Source organism: Choloepus didactylus, chromosome 16 (assembly GCF_015220235.1).
Source record: "Choloepus didactylus isolate mChoDid1 chromosome 16, mChoDid1.pri, whole genome shotgun sequence".
In the NCBI taxonomy this organism is placed as follows: Eukaryota; Metazoa; Chordata; class Mammalia; order Pilosa; family Megalonychidae; genus Choloepus; species Choloepus didactylus.
The window spans coordinates 6277517-6299159 of NC_051322.1; the positions used below are offsets into that span (position 1 = coordinate 6277517).

Sequence of the window (21643 nt, forward strand, 5' to 3'; positions counted from 1 at the left end):
AACTATCCTAACCAATTAAGGTCCGCGTGGGTGGCTGCTTTGATCGCAACACACCACGCGACCCTGAGGCCCCGCCCGCCGCGCCCTTTCACCAGCTCCGCGCGCCGCGCCTGTGCGGCTTTCGGCCACGCCGCGTGATTCTGACGAGCATCTGTTCCGACCAATCAGTCACCCGCGCGCTCCGCGGAGGCGTCGACTGGGAGCGGGCCGCCTCCGAGTGACAAGACTTCGGACCAATCGGCGGAGGCTTCCTCCGGGTTCGCACCCCTGCGCTGCGCCTGCTCACTCCTTGTCGGCGGGGCCGGACGGAGCTGGGAATGTCCAGGGCGGAGCCTCCGAGATACAATCTGTCTCCCGTTCGCGGTGTGTGCGCTCGGTTCTTGAGGCTCGCGGCTTGCGGAGATGGCGGAGCCGGCGAACGCTACCGTGAAATACTACACGCTTGAGGAGATCCAGAAGCACAACCACAGCAAGAGCACCTGGATCATCCTGCACTACCAGGTGTACGACGTGACCAAGTTCCTGGAGGAGGTGAGGGGCGCCGGCTGGCCGGGGTCCCGGGGGCTGCTGGAGACTGCGTGAGGGCTGCGCGCCCCTGCGGGAGGGCTCCCCACCGCGCCCCGGGAGAGCGCCCTGTGCGGCTGGGACCAAGTAGGAAGGGGGCCGAGATTTTGCCTCTGAGAGAGGCACTTGGTCCTTAGGCGACTTTGGAAGTTGTGCAAGAACTTGGCTTAACGTAAAGGAAAACCTTCCTTTGATAAGATTATTTGCATTAAATTGTTTTTTGCGGTAAACTCGAAGGGGATTTTCTAGTAACTAACTCTCTTTGCTGCCTATGGATGTGATGTGTTTTAGCACTTTGGGGGAGTTTGAATTACAAATCTTAAGCCGACACTAATTCCCCTCCTTCCCAGCCCCCGCAATTCATGAAAACGTTTAGTGATGGAAATTATTTACATAGTTTGGGGAAAAGGGCGAGAATAGAAGCCTGGGTCACAGTTTACATCAAGGGAATCCTGTTTTGCAGAAAATGTTAACAACAAAACAAAACAACTGCTTTCAAAAACAGTTGGGGTTAATGTTAGTTGATAATGCATTTTACTCTTAAATGTCGTTTGGTTGAGTGCCAGAAGATAAACGAGTGGTTTGAGTTACAAGTGGTTTGTAGTAAGAAATCAGATTTGACCTGTCTGAGCCCCTTGTGCTCTTCTGGATCAGTCGAGTATTTTCTTTCCACAAACTCTTGTGCACCTCGAGTTCATTTCCCATTAGAGTTTCTTGAAATAACCCCTAATAACATCAGGTCTAATTGACACTCCCCTCTCACCCCCCACGTAGCATATGTAATTCTAGGATTTTAAGATACAGTGTATGCTTTGTGTAGTCATGTTGTAAAGAAGCAGCACTTATAAAAGAATAATAGAATACTTTATATTATGAAGCATTTGCCTTTTTTTTTCCCCCATTTCAAATTACCTTATAACTGCTCCTAAAACAGGGTTTTTCCAAGCTTTGCACTGTGTTCTTTGGGCCTTAGAACTGCCTTTGTCCTCCCTGTACTTTCACTTGCTTGCCCAAGTGTCCCTGCAGCTTGTTGGTAACTTGGGAAAGGGAGGCAGCCTGGCGTCACCATTGACTCTGTGCGCTAGCCTCAGCACATCTGGAGTCTGCGGTTTTTGGACATTTTTTTCCATTTCCGTTTTTATTTTTTTGTACTCTGTGTGACCATCTCTTGCTTAATGCAGGGTCCTGCTGATGGACCTTTACCTCCAGCATTGCTTTCTGGGCCTCTCTTTGGTCTACTCAGGCTGGTCTCAGATTCTCCACAGGTGGCTTCCTGCGCCCATTTGGGTTACATCTTAAATAAATGCACATAATCTTAATTCAATCCTGGTGTTTTGTTTCTTTTAGTTTCTGAATACTATTCCATTGTATAACACCATGTTTTGTTCACATATTCACCAGTCATTGGGCATTTGAATTGAGTCCAATTTTTAGCTATTATAAAAAAGCTAAATAAACATTTTCATACAAAAAAAAAAATCTTAATTCAGAGGTCTTTGTCAAGATTAGCTACTGGACAGTTTTACTTCTTCCTAGACCCATGTGTTTTCATTAAAGATTTACGGTTTGTCTTTGCTTGCCAGAACTCCTGTGACAAATACTTCACAGTGAGTTGGCCTGAAGGCTGGAAGTCCAAAATCTGCTATTTACACTCTCTGTGCCTCAGGTTGTTTGTAAAATGGTAGGATGATAATAGTGCCTATTTTACAGGGTTGTCATAAGGCATAAATAAAATAATGCTTGTTGAGCACTTAACACGATAGCAGGCATATGGTCTGCTCAGTAAACACTAGCTGTTACTTATAAACTTCTACAACTGTAGGGGGCAAGTCTGGATATTCCTTTTCTTCCTGTAGCATCACTTGCCTGTAGCTATGTGGTTATTAAGAGTTTTTAGGTAAAGGTGTAAATCTGGCAGGTGATGTTGAAACAAGAGAGTATTATAAAACTTATAACCTTCCAGTCAAAAACCAAAGGTTCACGTTTCTAAGTTGTTGTCAATGTTTGCTTTTTCTTCCTGAAATAATGGCCTTATGAAGCTGTTTTTGTTCAAGAGGAGGGATAGAAACCTGAGAGAAGCCTGGCTCATTATTAAAGGCAGTTTGAATAGCAGGAGGTGTTCAGTTACTGTCTGGTACTTACCTATAAGATTATGAGCTTTACTGCCTACATATATGAACTAGATTTTTTTTTTTCAATCCTGAGTGCTAGTTTTTAAGTTTATATTTGTGAGATTGTGTTGTCATATCAGAGGATATTATTAGCAAGTTGAATGATTATAAAACGTTGAGGACAGTTATTTGATTTCAGCAGCAGCATTTATTCGGTTTTAAAAAGAGCTATGGAAGAAGAGGAGAAAGTATCACATAATTAGTGGCAATTATAGTAACTGTTGTAATTAGTTGAAGTCAGTGGATGTTTAAGCTGTGAAATAGATATATACCTGAAAAGTTTTTAACTTTATTTTGGAATACTTTCAAACATACAGGCCAGTTACAAAAATAATACAAATTCCAGACAGAGAACTCCAAAATCCCTTACCCTCCCCCACCTCTATGGCCTTTTAACATTTTGGAGCAAGTCCCCCCTTATATTTTAAAGCAGTTTTATTTGTACACCATACAATTCATCCAAAGTTTGCTATCAGTGGCTTTCAGTATAGAGTTGTGCTTCATCACCACAATCAACTTTAGAACATTTTCATTGCTCCAAAGGAGAACCTCATACCCCTTATACCCACCCCTTATTGACACAGCATTGGCGTGGTACCTTTGTTATAACTGTTGAAAGAATATTGAATTATTACAGCTACGTATAGTCCATAGTTTGCATTAGAGCATTAGGAGTGTTTTTTCCCGTTTACCACCCTGTTATTAATGCTTGTAATACTGACATACATTTGTTCTAGTTCATAGAAGAACATTCTTATATTGTACTAATAATCAGATTCATTGTCCACAACAGGGTTCACTATGTTGTACAGTCCCATATTTCATTCTGTAATTTCCTTCTAGTGACATAAAGGATCCTACACTTACCCTTTCAAGCACAATCATACCCACAACGCAATGCTGTTAATTACACTCAAGATAAATGTGCTACCATCACTTTTTCCCATTTCCAAACATTTAATCAACCTTATTAAAAATTCTGCACAGATTAAGCATCAGCTCCCCATTCTCTACCCTCAATTCTATCTGCTGGTAATCTGTATTCTAGATGTTAACTCCATGAGTTTGCTCTTTGTAATTAGTTCATTTTAGTGAGATCATACAATATTTGTCCTTTGTGTCTGGTTTATTTCACGCAACATGATGTCCTCAAGATTCATCCATGTTGTCACATACATCAGGACTTCATTTCTTATACTATTGAATAATAATATTCCATTGTATGTATATATCACATTTTGTTTATCCATTCATCGGTTGATGGACACGGGTTGTTTCCATCTTTTGGCAGTTGTGAATAATACCACTATAAACATCAGTGTGCACTTTTCGCATCCCTGCTTTCAGTTCTTCTGAGTTTATACCTAGTAGAGGGATTGCTGGATCATATGGCAATTCTATACTTAGCTTCCTGAGGAACAGTCTTCCACAGTGGCTTTCTGTATTCCCAGCAGCAGTGAAAAAGTGTTCCTGTATCTCCAAATCCTCTCCAATACTTATGGTGTTTAATAGTGGCCATTCTAGGAGATGCAAAATGATATCATAGAGTGGTTTAGATTTGCATTTCCCTAATAGCTAGTGTAGATGGGCATCTTTTCATGTGCTTTTTAGCCATTTGTACTTCTTCTTTGATAAAATGCCCATTCAGGTCTTTTGCCCATTTTTAAATTGGCTTGTGTTTCTTTTTATTGAGTTACAGGATTTCTTTCTTTATTCTGGATGTTAAATCCTTTTTGGATAGTGGTTTCCAATATATTCTCCCATTGAATAGGCTGCCTTTTCATATTCTTGACAAAGTGCTTTGAAGCACAAAAGTATTCAGTTTTGAGGAGGTCCCATGTATCTATTTTTTCTTTTGTTACTTGTGGTTTGGGTGTAAAGTCTAAGAAACCACCCCCTACCACAAGATCTTGAAGATGCTTCCCTACATTTTCTTCTGGGAGTTTTATGGTGCTGGCTCTTATGTTTAGGCCTTTGATCTATTTTGAGTTAATTTTTGTATAAGGTGTGAGATAGGTGTCCTCTTTCATTCTTTTGGATACGAATATTCAGTTCTCCCAGCACCATTTGTTGAACAGACTGTTCTGTCCCAGTTGAGTGGACTTGGCAACCTTGTGAAAAATCAGTTGACCATAGATGTGAGGGTCTATTTCTGAACTCTCAATTCTATTCCATTGTCAATATAGCTGTCCCAGTTTCATGTTGTTTTGACCACTTTAGCTTTGTAATATACTTGAAAGTTAGGAAGTGTGCACCCTCCAACTTTGTCCTTCTTTTGCAAGATATTTTTGGCTATTTAGGGCCTCATAGTCTTCCAAATAAATTTGATGATTGGCTTTTCCATTTCTGCAAAGTAGGCTATTGAAATTTTGATTGAGATTGCACTGAATTTGTAAATCCATATGGGAAGAATTGGCATCTTACCAATATTTCATCTTCGAATCATGAACATGGAATGTCCTTCCATTTATTTAGGTCTTCTTTGATTTCTTTTAGCAATGTTTTGGAGTTTTCTCTATACATGTCCTTTACATTCTTTGTTAAATTTATTCCTAGATATTTGATTCTTTTAGTTGCTATTGTAAATGGTAATTTTTTCTTTATTTCCTCCTCAGATTGCTCATTACTAGTGTATAGAAAGAAACACTATTGATTTTTGCATATTGATCTTGTATCCCGCCACTTTGCTGAACTTGTTTATTTGTTCTAGTAGCTGTTGTGGATTTTTCAGGACTTTCTAAATATAGGATCATGTCATCTTCAAATAGTGAAAATTTTACTTCTTCCTTTCATTTTGGATACTTTTTCTTTTTCTTGCCTAACTGCTCTAACTAGAACTTCTAATACAATGTTGAATTACAGTGGTGACAGTGGGCATCCGTGTCTTGTTCCCGATCTTGGAAAGCTTTCAATCTTTCACCACTGAGTACGATGTTATCTGTGAGTTTTTCATATATGCCTTTGATTATGTTGAGGAAGTTTCCTTCTGTTCCTATCTTTTGAAGTGTTTATATCAGGAAAGGTTGCTGGATTTTGTCAAATGCTTTTTCTGTGTCAATTGAGATGATCATGTGTTTTTTCCCCTTTGATTTTTTACTGTGGTATATTACATTGATTTTCTTGTGTTGAACCACCCTTGGGTCCTGGGATAAAACCCACTTGATCGTGGTGTATAATTTTTTTTTCATTTTTATTGAGATTGTTCAGATACCATACAATTATCCAAAGATCCAAAGTGTACAATCACTTGCCCCTGGGTACCCTCATACAGCTGTGCATCCATCACACTTAATTTTTGTTCAATTTTTAGAAACTTTTCATTACTCCAGACAAGAAATAAAGTGAAAGATGAAAAAAGAAAAGGAAACTCTAACCCTCCCCTATCCCTAACCAACCCCCCTCAATTGTTAACTCGTAGTATTGGTATAGTACATTTGTTACTGTTTATGAAAAAATGTTGAAATACTACTAACTGTAGTATATAGTTTGTAATAGGTATATAGTTCTTCCCTATATGCCCCTCTATTATTAACTTCTAATTGTATTGTCATACATTTGTTCTGGTTCATGGAAGCGATTTCTAGTATTTGTACAGTTGATCATGGACATTGCCCACCATAGGATTCAGTTTTATACATTCCCATCTTTTGGCCTCCAACTCTCCTTCTGGTGACATATATGACTCTGAGCTTCCCCTTTCCACCTCATTCACACACCATTCGGCGCTGTTAGTTATTCTCACATCTTGTTACCAACACCCCTGTTCATTTCCAAACATTTAAGTTCATCCTAATTGAACATTCTGCTCATACTAAGCAACCACTCCCCATTCTTAAGCCTCGTCCTATATCTTGGTACCTTATATTTCATGTCTGTGAGTTTACATATTATAATTAGTTCCTGTCAGTGAGACCCTGCAATAATTGTCCTTATGTGTCTGGCTTATTTCACTCAGTATATTGCCCTCGAGGTTTTGTCATCAACCCATTTTTTTTTTTTTTTAATATGGTTTTGTTCACTCACCACACATTCCATCCCAAGTAAATAATCGATGGTTCTCTGCATGGTCATACATTTATGTATTCACCACCTTCACCACTATCTATATAAGGGCATCTGCATTTCTTCCACAAGGCAGGAGGGAGAGTCAAAGAAGGTAGAGAGGCAAAAGAAAGAGGAAAAAAAAATGACAGCTAGGAAGCACCAAAGGAAAAATAACCTTAAATCAAAGTAGAATAAAGAATCAGACAATACCACCAATGTCAAGTGTCTAACATGCCTCCCCTATCCCCCCCTCTTATCTGCATTCACCTTGGTATATCACCTTTGTTACATTAAAGGAAGCATAATACAATGATTCTATTAGTTACAGTCTCTAGTTTATGCTGATTGCATCCCTCCCCCAATGCCTCCCCATTTTTAACACCTTGCAGAGTTGACATTTGCTTGTTCTCCCTCGTAAAAGAACATATTTGTACTTTTTATCACAATTGTTGAATACTCTAGATTTCACCAAGTTACACAGTCCCAGTCTTTATCTTTCCTCCTTTCTTGTGGTGTCTCACATGCTCCCAACCTTCCTGTCTCAACCGTATTCATAGTTACCTTTGTTCAGTGTACTTACATTGTTGTGCTACCATCTTCCAAAATTGTGTTCCAAACCACACACTCCTGTCTTCTATCACCCTGTAGTGCTCCCTTTAGTATTTCCTGTAGGGCAGGTGTCTTGTTCACAAAGTCTCTCATTGTCTGTCAGAAAATATTTTGAGCTCTCCCTCATATTTGAAGGACAGCTTTGCTGGATATAGGATTCTTGGTTGGTGGTTTTTCTCTTTCAGTATCTTAAATATATCACACCACTTCCTTCTTGCCTCCATGGTTTCTGCTGAGAGATCTGTACATAGTCTTATTAAGCTTCCTTTGTATGTAATGGATCGCTTTTTCTCTTGCTGCTTTCAGGATTCTCTTTGTCTTTGACATTTGATAATCTGATTATTAAGTGTCTTGGCGTAGGTCTGTTCATATCTCTTCTGTTTGGAGTACGCTGCGCTTCTTGGATCTGTAATTTTATGTCTTTCATAAGAGATGGGAAATTTTCATTAATTATTTCCTCTATTATTGCTTCTGCCCCCTTTCCCTTCTCTTCTCCTTCTGGGACACCAATGATACTTACATTATTGTACTTTGTTTCATCCTTGAGTTCCTGGAGACTTTGCTCATATTTTTTCATTCTTTTCTCCATCTGCTCCTTTGCGTGTAGGCTTTCAGGTGTTTTGTTCTCCAGTTCCTGAGTGTTTTCTTCTGCCTCTTGAGATCTGCTATTTTATGTTTCCATTGTGTCTTTCATCTCTTGTTTTTGTGCCTTTCATTTCCATAGATTCTACTAGTTGTTTTTTTGAACTTTTGATTTCTGCCGTATATATGCCCAGTGTTTCCTTTATAGCCACTATCTCTTTTGCAATATCTTCTCTAAACTTTTTGATTTGATTTAGCATTAGTTGTTTAAATTCCTGTATCTCAGTTGAAGTGTACGTTTGTTCCTTTGACTGGGCCATAACTTTGTTTTTCTTAGTGTAGGTTGTAATTTTCTGTTGTCTAGGCATGGTTTCCTTGGTTATCCAAATCAGGTGTTCCCAGACCAGAACAGGCTCAGGTCCCAGAGAGAAGAAATATTCAGTGTCTGGTTTCCCTGCGGGTTTGTCTTAGAAAATTGCTCCACCCTTTGATGCCTCAGGTCACTGTGCTTTTCGGCCCAGCATGTGATGCCTGTTAGCCTATAATTCTTGACTTGTGTGAGGAGGTATGGCAGTGGTGCCCCAGGCTCTGGGGTCTGGTTCTGAATGGAAAGGGCCCCACCCCTTTCCTCCTAGGGAAATGGACCCCCCAGGTGGAGGTCATTAGCATTTCAGTGGTCTTGCTGTCTGCTTGTGCTGTCTCCACCCTTCCCAGAGTCACAGCCCTGGAAACTGAAAATGACTGGGGCTCTCTCCACTGAGCCGAAAAAGAAACAGATAGTCCCCTTCAGACCCAGTCCAAGGCGACCCTCCAGCTCTCCAAGGTCAGTCGTCACCCAGAGCCTCTGTTTTTTGGGGATGCATACCTGTAGTGAGCAGTTCACACTCGCTACTTAAAACCCCAGTTGAAGCTCAGCTGAGCTATATTTGCTTGCTGGGAGAGAGCTTCTCTCTGGCACCACAAGGCTTTGCAGCTCCGGCTATGGGGGAGGGGGACTCACGACTTGGTTCCGCAGGTTTTACTTACAGATTTTATGCTGTGTTCTTGGGCATTCCTCCCAATTCAGGTTGGTGTATGATGAGTGGATGGTCTTGTTTGTCCCCCCGCAGTTATTCTGGATTATTTACTAGTTGTTTCTGGTTTTTTGTAGTTGTTCCATGGGGACTACTTAGCTTCCACTCCTCTCTATGCCGCCATCTTGCCCCGCCTCCGTGTATAATTCTTTTAATGTGCTGTTGGATTCGATTTGCAAATATTTTGCTGAGGAAGTTTGCATCTATGTTCATTAGAGAGATTGGTCTGTAATTTTCTTCTCTTGTAGTATCTTTATCTGGCGTTGGTATTAGGGAGTTGTTGCCTTCATAGAATGAGTTAGGTAGTGTTCCCTCCTGTTTTTTTGTAAGAGTTTGAGCAAGATTGATATTACTTATTCTTGGAATGATTGGTAGAATTCACCTGTGAAGCCATTTGGTTCTGGGGCATTTCTTTATTGGGAGGTTTTTGATGACTGATTCAATGTCTTTACTTGTGATTGGTTTATTGAGGTCTTCTATTTCTTCTTGATTCAGTGTAGGTTGTTTGTGTGTTTCTAGGAAATTGTCCATTTCATCCAAGTTGTCCAGTTTGTTGGCATACAGTTATTCATAGTATCCTCTTAGGATGTTTTTTTATTTCTTTGTGGTCAGTAGTAATATCCCCCTCATTTCTTATTTTATTTATTTGCATCTTTTTTCTGTTTTTCTTTGTCAATGTAGCTAAGGGTTTGTCAATTTTGTTGATCTTTTCAAAGAACCAACTTTTGGTTTGTTGATTATCTTTTTTTTTTTTCTTGATTTCATTTATTTCTGCTCTAATATTTGTTATTTCTTCTGCTTGCTTTGGGATTAGTTTGCTATCCTTTTTCTAGTTCCTCCAGGTGTGCAGTTGGGTCGTTGATTTTAGCTCTTTCTTCTTTTTTAATGTAGGCATTTAGGGCTACAAATTTCCCTCTCAGCACTACCTTCGCTGCATCCCATAAGTTTTAATATGTTGTGTTCTCGTTTTCATTCATTTCGAGATATTTTCTGACTTCTCTTGCAATTTCTTCTTTTACCCACTGATTGTGTGGGTCAAATGTATTGTTTAACCTCCATATATTTGTGACTTTCCCAGTTCTTTGCCTGTTGCTGATTTCCAGCTTCAATCCCTTATGGTCAGAGAAGGTGCTTTATATAATTTCAGTCTTTTTAAATTTATTGAGACCTGTGTTATGACCCAACATGTGGTTTATCCTGTAGAATGATCCTTGAGCACTTGAGAAGAATGTATATCTTGCTGTTTTGGTAAAGCAGAATGTTTTTGTGTCATGTCCACCCACCTCCTTATATTATAAAAGTGGAAACCTGTTTCTGTTAAACATTTTCTGGTGACCCTGGGGTTCTGAGACTTTGCCTCTGTGTCTTTAACAGCATTTGGCCTTATAAAGTATTTAGCTCCTGGCTTAATTTTGCTTTTGGAGTCTTAAGGTGTGTTCTTTATAACAGTACTTAATTTTTGTTATTTTGCATTTAACGTCTGTCTTTGTGGATAAATCAGTGGCTCCTTGCCTAGAGACCTCGGTTTCTCATCCAGGAAGACAGTATGTGTGTTTGAGACTTGCTTTCCTTAATTCTGAAAGAATATAGAGTGACTTAACTTTTATTGTTGATAGGGCTATGGTATTTTGGGTTAAGATATGAGGTACCTATATTTTTTGAAGGAAGCTTGATAGCATTATGTATCTCATACTAATAGAAAGGTGTTGTTGATAAATATAAAATGGAAACAACATTAATTATTATTTAATATATGTAGTTTTGCAAATAAAATTAGAAAGTATGAAATCTGTAGGAAGAAAATATAGAGGGATCCTTGGTAGTAAAAGTGTCTCAGGCATCTTGGGTACAGGGTGGCAGGGCTGCATCTCCCAGGGCCACGTGGAAAATGGGAACTTGTGTTCATGTAAAAGGTCTCTCTCTGTGTATTTCTACATAGTGATTTTTGTAACAGGTTGCTATTTTTTGAGAGATTCCAAGAGTACTCTTTAGGCTACTTTGTTTTGAAATAGTAACACTCTCCCTCCGCCCCGCCCCCCGATCAACTTTTGCTTTTTATTTATCTTTAAGATAGATAAATATTGTTACTACGGAAGAGAAGGTAGACCAGCCAGGGTCAATCAAGGAACAATGCACTAACTTCTACTTAATTCAGATGTCTGTTATTCTAAAAGTCCTTCAAACCATAGACGACAATAAGTACTCCTTAAATTAATTGATACAGTAAATTATCATAGAGTCTAAACTACCTTGGCTGTACTAGATGTTCATGGGAAATGGTGTATTGGGGTTAGGAAAACTACAGTCTTTGACCTGTTATTGAGGTGACCTTGGGCAAGTCAGGTAAATGCTCTGAATCACTTCCTTGTTCTTAAGTGGGGAATGTCCTGTCACCTGGATCTCCCTCCCACTTGTGAAGATTGGGAGAAATAATATGCGTCAAAACACTTGGAAATACAAAGCACTCTGTAAATATAAGGTATTCAAATCACTATTTTGATTAAATTTTGTTATGTGGTGCAGCCACCATTTGTTTAGTGGGAACAAATCTCAGAAATTACAGTGGTAGCTATTATAATTGACAAAAATAATTGATCACACTAATATTCACTTGAAATATAAATTTTCAGGAATATGTGCTATGCGTAATGGGATGTCATCCCTTTTCTGGAGCTTTTAAAAATGCAAGCTTATTGTTTGGGGGGAAAATAATACATCATTATTGTAAGGAATTGAAGTTGGGAAAGTGCAAAGAAGAAGATAAAAACCATCCAGAGTTTCACCACCCAGAAGTAACCACTGTGAACATTTTGGTAACCATTTCTCCAGAGAGTTCTATTTGCATACACCTTTGGGCATGTATGTGTTTTACATAAATGGTAATGTACTCTATATGCCATTTTGTAATCTCCTTTTTTCATGGAATTATATGTTGAAGACACCATTCCATGGCAGTAAATCACTTTTTGTGGATATCTCCTTATTATATGGGTTTATCGTAATAATGTGTAATCCTTCTTCTCTTCTTGCATAATTTATTGTTTACTTTCTTACCTGTGTGATTATTTCCTATAGTGTTGAATCCTTACCTCATGTTTCAGTCTTAATTCACATCCCTGTGGGTGTGACCCCATTTGTAAATAAGACCTTTTGAAGACTTTATTATTCACTAAGGTGGGGCCAGAATGAATCAGGGTGGGTCTTAATCCATATGACTGGAGGCCTTATCAAGAAGAAGTTTGGACCCAGAGAAGCCAAAAGAAGCCACAGGAAGAGAGAATGAAGCAGATCGCCATGTGATGGAGGACTGCCGTCCCCAGAATGCTACCCACTGTGGGGATAAAGCTTGACATTTCTGACACCTTGATTTTGGACTTCTGGCCTTGAAAACCACGAGGCAATAAGTTCTTGTTATTTAAGCCAACCCACCGTGTAGTATTTGTTATAGCAGCTCTGGCAAACTTAAGACATACAGTAAATCTTTATAAGTGGGATTGTTGCATCAAATCATTTATGCTTTTTATAGTTTTGATACATGTTACCAATTGCTCTTGAGTGGTTTTACTAATGACCACTCACAAGTTCTAACATAGCAGTGACAGTTTCTTTCCCCAGGTCTTAGTTCTCTTTAGTATTTGTTTAGTATATCCTCTCCTGCATTGTTTGAGTGTTTACCTGTCCCGGCCGGCGGGACGTTCAACGGAAGCTCCAAATCCTGTGAGGGAGGAATGGTATGGGACAAGAGACACGAGGAATGACAGCAAGACAGGTTTCTGATCAAGCTGCAAAACTTTATTGAAGAGGCAGGGTATATATACCCTAAGGTAGAGGGAGTGGCTAGTACGAACGGGTGGCGGCCTAGGATTGGCTGCTGCTGTTGCTAGGGCGGATGGCAGATGTAAGGCTAGCACAGGATTGGTAGATGCTGTTGCCGGGTAGAAGGCAGGTAGTAAAGCTAGCACCCTAGATGTGAATTTTAGGCGCAAACGGCTATCACTTCCATAGAAGGCTGAGGGCAACTTAAACTGTTGTTACATTAGCCCCAGCTGTTATGTTGCATATCTCCAGCATCGCTGAGGGTGGATTTTATACATGCTACCTTAATCGTCCCCAACATTTACCTTTTGTGACAAATACCTTTTATTACAAAGGGGAATTTTGTAGCCTCTTTCACATATAAATTCTCTTAAAAGTGCAGTGCAGCAAGTAACACTTTATCTGTCTTATGCAAAAATTAGCCATGGTTATTGGCTCTAGTCTCAAAGTCAGCAGGAAGCAGCCGAGGTAACAGCTAATTTCAGTGAGAATTAACTTAGTAATGGCTGAAAGTCATTCTCTTTGTCTTCATAAAGCATGCTTTTTTTTTCTATTACCTTTGAACTTGTTTTTCTTGGGAATATAGACTTAAGTATATTTATCAGTTGGCTGATTGTGTTCTTGGACTAAGCTCTAATATGGGAGTGTGACCCCATTTGTAAATAGGAGAATGAGTTGAAGATGTTACTCATAAATGAGAGAGGGAATATTCAATTCCTGCTGACTGAAAAACTTGCCTGTGCAGCCCACTAATGAATGGCCTCTGGTTAGAGAGTGCTGATCTCTGCATGATGGCACCAAATCACTGACTACATCCTTCCAGTATATTTTAGACAGGCCCATAAGTACATGTCCAAAAGGGTGACATTGGAACCTGCCCTAAGGTGGAGAGGTTTTGGGAGCAGATGGCATTCACTGCTGCTGGGCATACTTTGGGCCCTTCCTTGCCTGGCCTGCTGTGGACCGCAGCCTGTTTGAACTTGAACTTGTGCTTTTCTGCTTTGAGGGCCTTGGCTATACCAGTGCCTCACTTGTTTCTCTTCTAGTGTCTTCTGTTCTTTATTAGGGGCAGAGCTGTTCATCGGGCTTTGCAAAGCCAATTGGTCAGGATACAACGTTGATCCAGCCTGCTTTCCCCTCTCTCCATCTTTTGCAAAAAGTGTTAAATAAGATAAACATGATTCATATTCCCTCCCCTAGGATAAATCCTCAGTGAGTTAATAATAGTAACAGTGGGCATTTGTGGAATACTGATTGGAACACTCAGTGTTTGCTGGATAGTATGCTAAGGGCTTTCCATGCATAAAAACTTTTCTTTGCATTTGTACTGTTAATCCACCAATCACTTCTCTGAGGTTGGTGGTGAGGGTATTCTCCTTTTTAAAGGTAAGAAAAATGTAGCTCTGGGGGAGGTTCAGTAACATGCTGAAATCACACAGCCACTAAAGAGCAAGGCCAAGATTTAAATCCAAATTGAGCACAGCCCAGGTTCTTACGTGTTAACTAGGTTACCGGCCTGTGCTCTCCAGAAACAAGGCATGAGACCTAAGGGATTCTTAAGATAACTAAATGCAGATACTAGAATAGCTTTTTTAAAAAATAGTTCTACTGGTACATAGCTGTTATTTTTTGCCTGGTCATTTTCTTATTTTTCGTATTGTGGAGTTGTCGAACTGGGGAGAAAGCAGGGAAACTATAATGGACAAACTTGAACAAAAAAAGAAAACCTTTGGAAGGTAAAAAGGCAAAAACTCGCCTTTCTTTCCAGCACCTGTTAGAGGAGGTTTGGAATAAACAGATCTCTGATGGAATCTTCATGGCCTCTGGGTTTACTCCTTACTGGGACGTGTGTGGCATGGTCTTAAGAATCAGTGCTGTTTTGTTTAGTAAAGTTATTATTTGTGTGTCAGAACTATATTTTAAGGATGTGCAAAGAGGTTAAGTGTTGTTGTTTTGGAATAGGCCTCTTAAGTAACTGGTCCCAGAGTAATGGTTCTAAATGGAATCCTGGTGAGGTTACTGCTCTTTCAAAATCCCTCAGTGGCTTCCCTCATTGCCTGTCTGCACCCCTGTCCACAGCCCTCACCGAGGGGCCCTGGGCGCCTCGCGCAATATGTTCCTGTCTTCTCTGCTTGCAACACCCTCCCCTTCCCGTCCTTGTCTGCATTCATTTCTGCACAGATGTCAGTTCCCCCGTTTCATGTACATATTGTCTCCTCTGGGACACCCCTTAAGAAGAATTTTTGCCTCCTTTCTTTTTGCTGTAGTTGTATCTGTGCTCCTCTCTCCTGTTTGTTGCCTTTGTACCACCTATGGCCATGGGTCATTGGAATGTCATTTTGTCCCCCTGTCTCATCCTGTCAGTTTTCCTTCCATGTCCAGTGCCTGTCATGAGGCCACTGCAGAGTAAGCACTCAGTATTTCATCTATTTCATCAAATTGTTTTATGAGTTTTCAGTCTGAGTAATATGTTGTTGTTATAGTAAGTAAGAGTACTTGTGGAAACTGATTGACATTTCTCTGCTTAATTCCTTTCAGTGGCTTCCTGTTGCGTTTAGAATAAAATCCTGACCCTGCCCTGGTTTTAAAAGCCATGTGGGACCTGGCCCATACCTGCCTCTCTCATCTCAGTTTGTAACACTAACCCCTCCCTCACTACACCCAGGCTACCCCCAGCCCCAGTCACTCTCTGTCACATCATCCTCTCTTACTTTCCTGCTACCACTTTTATCAATACTTGGGGTTTTTCTTGTTGGCTTACTTGTTTTGCTTATCTTTCTCTGACACACACACACACACATACACACACAAACACACACACACACCCTTTCTTGACCCTCCCCATTTTTCTGCTCCCCTTTTGTAATAAAACCCTTTAAAAGGGTTGTTCAGCCTGCTCTCTCCAGTTCAGCTCCCCCATTCTCTTTTAAACCCATTCCAGTCAGGTGTCAACCCTGCTACCTCCCCCATTTACCAAAACTGCTCTTGTTAAGGTCACCAGAGATAGGACTTGTCAGTTCTCATTTAACTTGATTTATCAAGAGAATGTGATAGATGATCACCCCTCTTGGAAACACTTTTTCACTTGACTTCCAGGTGTTATGCTCTCCTGTTCCCTCCTCCCTCACTGGTTATTCTTTCTCAGTTTCATCTTCTGATTTCTCCTCTTCTCTCTGACTTCAGGGTTCAGGTACCCTAGGGCTAGTTGGGTACACTTTGCCTTGGTCCTCTCATCCAGTATCATGGCTTTAAATATGCTGATGACTACTAAATTTTTGTCTCCAGGCCAAATAGACCTTCTCCTAGACTTAGGATTCTTGTATCCAGGTGTCTGTTTGACAGCTCCACTTAGATATCCAGTAGGCTTCTCAGCCCCAGCTATTAAACTCGAACCTCTGGTCTCCCCTCCCAGACCCTGCCTCACCTTTATCCTTCCCCGTCCTAGTTGATGGCAGCCCCATCCATCCATTCTGTTGCTCAGGCCCAACCCAGGGGTCATGCTCAATTCTTCTCTTTCTCTCACACTCCATATTCAGTCCACCAGGAAATTCTGTTGGCTAAACTTTTAAACTGTAGTCAAAATCTGACAAAGTTTTACCACTACTACTGCTAACAATCTACTCTGGTCTGAGGCACCATCATCCCAGTCTCCCTTGCCCCTTACAGTGTATTCTTACCAAAATTGAGTGACCTTTTAAGAATGTAATTGTGTCACTTTTCTGTTTAAACCAGTTAGTGGCTAATCACGCTCCCCGATTTTAGAGCTTGCAATGTATCTATAGTGATAAAGTAAAAAAGATGGTGTTGTACTGACAGAGGAACAGATACATAGACTTAGATCAATATAACAGAACAGAGAACCCCAAAATAGATCTACACAATTATGTCTGACTAATTTTTGACCAAAATGCAAAAGCAGTTCAGTGAAGGAAGGAATGCCTTTTCAACAAATGGTTCTGGGAACAGTTGGACATCAATAGCTAAAAATTGACTTGACCTAAATCTTTTAACTTGTACACAAATTAACTCAAAATGGATCATAGATCTAATTATAAAATACAAAACTTTTTGAAGAGATTTAGGATTAGGTGAAGAGTTCTTAAACAAGACCCCGAAAGCAGGATCCATATAAGAAAATATGGATAAATTAGACTTCATAAAAATTAAAAAATTTTTGTTCTCTGAAAGACCCTGTTCAGAGAGTGAAAAGACAAACCACTGCCTGGGAGAAAATGTTCGCAAACCAAATCTCTGACTCATATCCAGAATATATAAAGAACTCTTGAAAGTCAACGGCGAGAAAACAAGCAATCCAAATAAATAAATGGATGGAAAATACATACATGGAAAGGTGCTCAACATTGTTAGCCACTAGGGAAATGCAGATTAAAATCACAGTGATATAACACCACACATCTGTTGGAAAGACTACAATTAAAAATATTGGTAATAACAGATGCTGGTAAGGATGCAAAGAAGCTGGATCTCTCATGCTTCACTGGTCGGAATGTAAAACGGTGATGACACTCTGGAAATCAGTCTGTCACTTTTAAAAATTATGCATATACTTAAAAATTAAACATACACTTACCATACAACCCAGCAATTACACTCCTAGGTATTTATCCTCGAGAAATGAAAACTTATGTTCACACCAAAGCTTGTAAATGAATGTTTGTAGCAGCTTTATTTGTAATAGCCCAAAACTGGAAACAATTCATATATCCTTCAATGGGTAAATGATTCAAATGTTTAAACAAATCATGGTGCATCCATATAGTGGAATACTACTCAGCAATAAAAAGAACAAAACAACTTGAATGGATCTCAAGGGCATTACATTAAGCAAGAAAAGATGATCTCAAAAGATTATATATGGTATGATTCCATTTATATAATATTCTCAAAATGAGAAAATTACAGAGATAGGGAGCAGATAAGTAGTTGCCAGGGCTTAGGAAAGAGGAGGGAGAATATGACTATAAAAGGACAGTACATGAGAGATCCTTTATTATAATAGGGTGGTTCTGTATTACATGAATCACTATATGTGATAAAATGTCATCAAACAATACACAGAAACATAACAAAACAAATAACAAAATAAATGCATGCAAAAACTGGTGAAATCTGATTCTGATCTGTAGCCTAGCTAATTTTGCTGTGCTGATTAATTTCCTGATTCTTACAGCACACTGTAGTCATGTTAGATGTCATCCATTGAGGGAATCTGGTTGATGCAACTTCTTGTGAGTTTGTAACTATTTCAATTTATGGAGTTTAAACAACAACAGCAACAACTTCATTGGCTCTCTGTCTCGTTCCTGATTAAAGCTCATGTCTGTATGATGGTTACAAGGGCCTACATAATTTGGTGCCTAGTGACATCTCTGATGATTTCATCTCTACCGCCTGCCTGGCTCATTCTGCTTCGGCCATAGTGAGACATTTGCTCCTTGAACATGCCAGGTCTCCTTCACCTCACGTCCTTTGCTCTGGAATGTTCTTCCCCCCAGATGCCTGCCTGATTCACTCTTTCATCTCCTTCAAGTATTTACCAAACGTCACCTTCTCAATAAGGCTTGTCCTGGCCCAGCCTATTTGACATTGGAAGTCCGCCCTTACCCCAGCCCTGTGCCCTCCTGAGCCCCTTGACCTGGCTCTATTTTTCTTTATTCTTTAGCACATATCACCTCTACCATGCTGCATAATTGACTTAGTACGTTTATTGTTTGTCTGTTTCCCTCCACTAGAATGTATGCTCCATGAGTGCAGGAAATGGTCTGTTTATTCACTGATATCTCCCAGCTTCTAGAACAGTGCTGGCACATAGAAAGGACTCAAATATTTATTGAAAGAAAAATACTTTAAAGTTTATAAGTATAAAATATTAGAGAATTGATGTAGAATGGCTTTTGGGCTTGAATAATTTCCTGAGAACTTGTTTTATTTCTCCCTTGCCTGCACATGCATGTTTCAATCAAATTTATTCTTTTTAGCACTAAACATAAAAGAAAAAGGAAAAGACATAAAAGGGTATTGATGGGGAGGGAGTAAAGATAGCAGTGGTGCCACTGTCATTCCTACTTCTCTTGGCTCTCTGGTCTCAGGGTGTCGGGCGCTCCCGTCATCTCATTGTTTGGACATTCTTACTCAAGATGGAACCGCGATAGAATTGATGGAGTGACAGGCCTCTTAGGTCATAACTCATCTGCCACTGGTCCCCTGATTTTAGTGACTTTGCTTATTCTTAGGAGGAACATTGTGTTGAGTTGGATCGCAAAGCAAGATGCATGCTGTATGCGTCCATCCCACCTGGGTAGGCTCAGCTCCATGGTGTTCCCTGCTCGTGACCTCATAAGCAGGCTTGGCCTTCCCCCCCCGTAAGGTCATGATGACAGAAGTGGAGGCCTGTGTACCCTTCAGAGGCCAGAGGAATAGTTATGTCTCCCCTTAACCCCTTGCTTTGTTTTACCTAACAAGATAAGTTTAGTAGATTCAAAATACTGGTCAGGGCATACTGACCAACTATGAAATAATTTTTGATTCATAGTACATTTTAGACCAAACATTAACTGTTGCAGCTCTAGAAATAATTAAGAAGACTTCTGCTTCTCTTTTTCAAGGAGAGAAAATCATAACAGCATTCTGCAGGATAATGGCCAGCACTGGGCCGGCGTCTGTAGTATCTGTCTGTCCTTATCTCACTGAGAGTAGGCCGTCATATGCAGACCTCAGAGAAGTAGCTCAGGCAGAAGATTTTCATGACTTATAATACATTGTTTCCATTAGCTCTTGTCATTTAATTCCATGCTTAGTAGAATCAGAGTAGTTGGTAAATCCACAGAATTCTCTTGGAGAAGGGGGCAGCAGTGATGAGATCGGGAATCCTTGGGGGTCTGGTGCTGGAACTGGCCTTCAGCAGTTTGAGGGCCTCCTCTGTGCCAGATGCTGTGCAGGTTCTTTGTGGTGAGATAAAACGGGTTGAGGAAGAAAGGGAGAATTTAAATTAATATTCAGTACACCCATTATATGTCAGGCATTCTACTAATTATGCCATTTAATCTCCACCACAGTTTAAATGGGAGATGTTTACTGTTGGGGAAGTGGTGGCCCAGAAAGATCCAGAACCTTCCGAGTCACTCAGCTGAGATGGGACAGAACTGGACCTTGGACTCAGGTTCCTCAACTTCCAAACTCATGCTCTCCCCTTAACGCTCTACTCCCTGCACATAGAAGCTGTGAAAGAGAATAGACTGTGCTCCGAGAATACATATGATGTGGGATCCCAAGGAGTTTAAAGGACAACATGGGTGCTGCCTGAGATTGTCGAGGAGGCTTCTCAAAGGAGCAGGGGCATGGAGTAAGTGGCTCAGATGTGTGTCTAGTGAACCGTTAATAAGCTGTTTTGATGAATGATATGGAAAATGAAAAGTGATTTACAGAGTTGGGAGGTTATATATTGGGAGATATGATATACTTATTTCTCCTTTCTAACTGCCTCTCCTGCTCCAATACCAAAAACAAATGAACAGACTCTCAGACAAACGTAAATATTTTTATACACGTGCAATCTGGTTAAGCTGAATATCCAGAGCAACCCTGAAGAAGGAAGGAGGCCCTAAAAGTGCATGTGGAGAGGCTTCAGAGGAGATGGTGGTTGCCAGATAGAATCTGCCTGAGAGACACCTAGAAGTACCTGGCCTGAGCCCTGTTAGCAGACCTCAGGGAAGTGGCTTATCACTGTCCACGGTGCATGAGAGAATCGGCCCACGGGCAGACAGCCCAGTGCCGCACCCAGCGCCTCAGCTCACCAGCCATCCCCTTGGATGGCTTCTTTCCCTCTGGCCTCTTCACATGTCAGATGGGAAGATCATAACACTGCACATGGGCTTGTTGCGAGGATCCAGTAACCTGAGCCACATGCTCAGAACAATTCCCAGTACAGAGTGAGTATTTGGTAAATACTACCTGCTAGTATTTCTCATTATTTCCCCCCAGACTTTTTCCACAGCTGCTAGAGTGGACAGGAGAGTAATTGAAAGCCAGAAGGCAGCATAACAGGGGGGAAACTTTGGAAGACACAACACTTTTCTGGGTTGTGAAATGCAGCATCTTGAGCAAACAAGTTCTCTTTGTAAGGCGACGTGCCTCCTCACCTTGACTCACCAACATCCCCTCCACTGTTACTTACAGCTCCCTGCAGTTCCTTCAAGATGCCCTCATGTTTTCTGCCTGTGGGCCCTTGTGATCTCCGCTTCCTTTGCTGGGGTTGCCCTGCCCTGGTTCACCAGGTGAACTCTACCGAACCCCCAGTGCCAGAGCCCAGGCCTCACCTCCTCGGTGAGTGCTCCCTGGCGCTGTCACATACGCCCCTTCTCCTGGGAGAGCTGCCCTCTCACCTTAGGGCTGTGGCTCCTGTACCCTGCACTGACCGTGCTTAGCTCTGATTTGGCAATGGGCCAGTTTCCTGATTTGACTCTCAACTCCTTGGGGCAGGGGCCATGGCTCACCCATCTTGGCAATAGCAGAGCTTGGCAGGGCACTCAGCACATGCTAGATTGAGTGTACAGGTCCTAAAGCGGGCTGGGGGAAGGCACGCACAGCCTCCTTCAGAGTTTCCTCCCATGAGCTTCCAGGTGAAGTAGGGAGAAGTAATGCAAAAGATGATGTGAACCTGGGAGCACCAGGTATAGTGCCAGACACAGATGCCAGCACCTCCATGGTGTCCAGAAGGAGGCAGAGCAGACCCAGCCCACTTGGAGGCCAGCACCCTCTGCCTTC

The 21643-nt window shown here is 40.9% G+C and overlaps 1 protein-coding gene across 2 annotated transcripts in view; it reads left to right on the plus strand.

The window, feature by feature from the left end:
• The first annotated feature begins 279 nt into the window (after positions 1-279).
• Positions 280-21643, plus strand: part of LOC119511516 (cytochrome b5) — a 31665-nt gene continuing 10301 nt past the window's right edge. Inside the window, exon 1 of one of the 2 annotated variants that reach the window (XR_005212191.1) lies at positions 280-531. Coding sequence is in view for 1 of the 2 variants with exons in the window: in XM_037805995.1 (XP_037661923.1) it covers positions 403-531 (129 nt within the window). In the remaining variant the exon portion in view is untranslated. The remainder of the gene's footprint in view (positions 532-21643) is intronic. The other variant, XM_037805995.1, reaches the window with a different exon arrangement.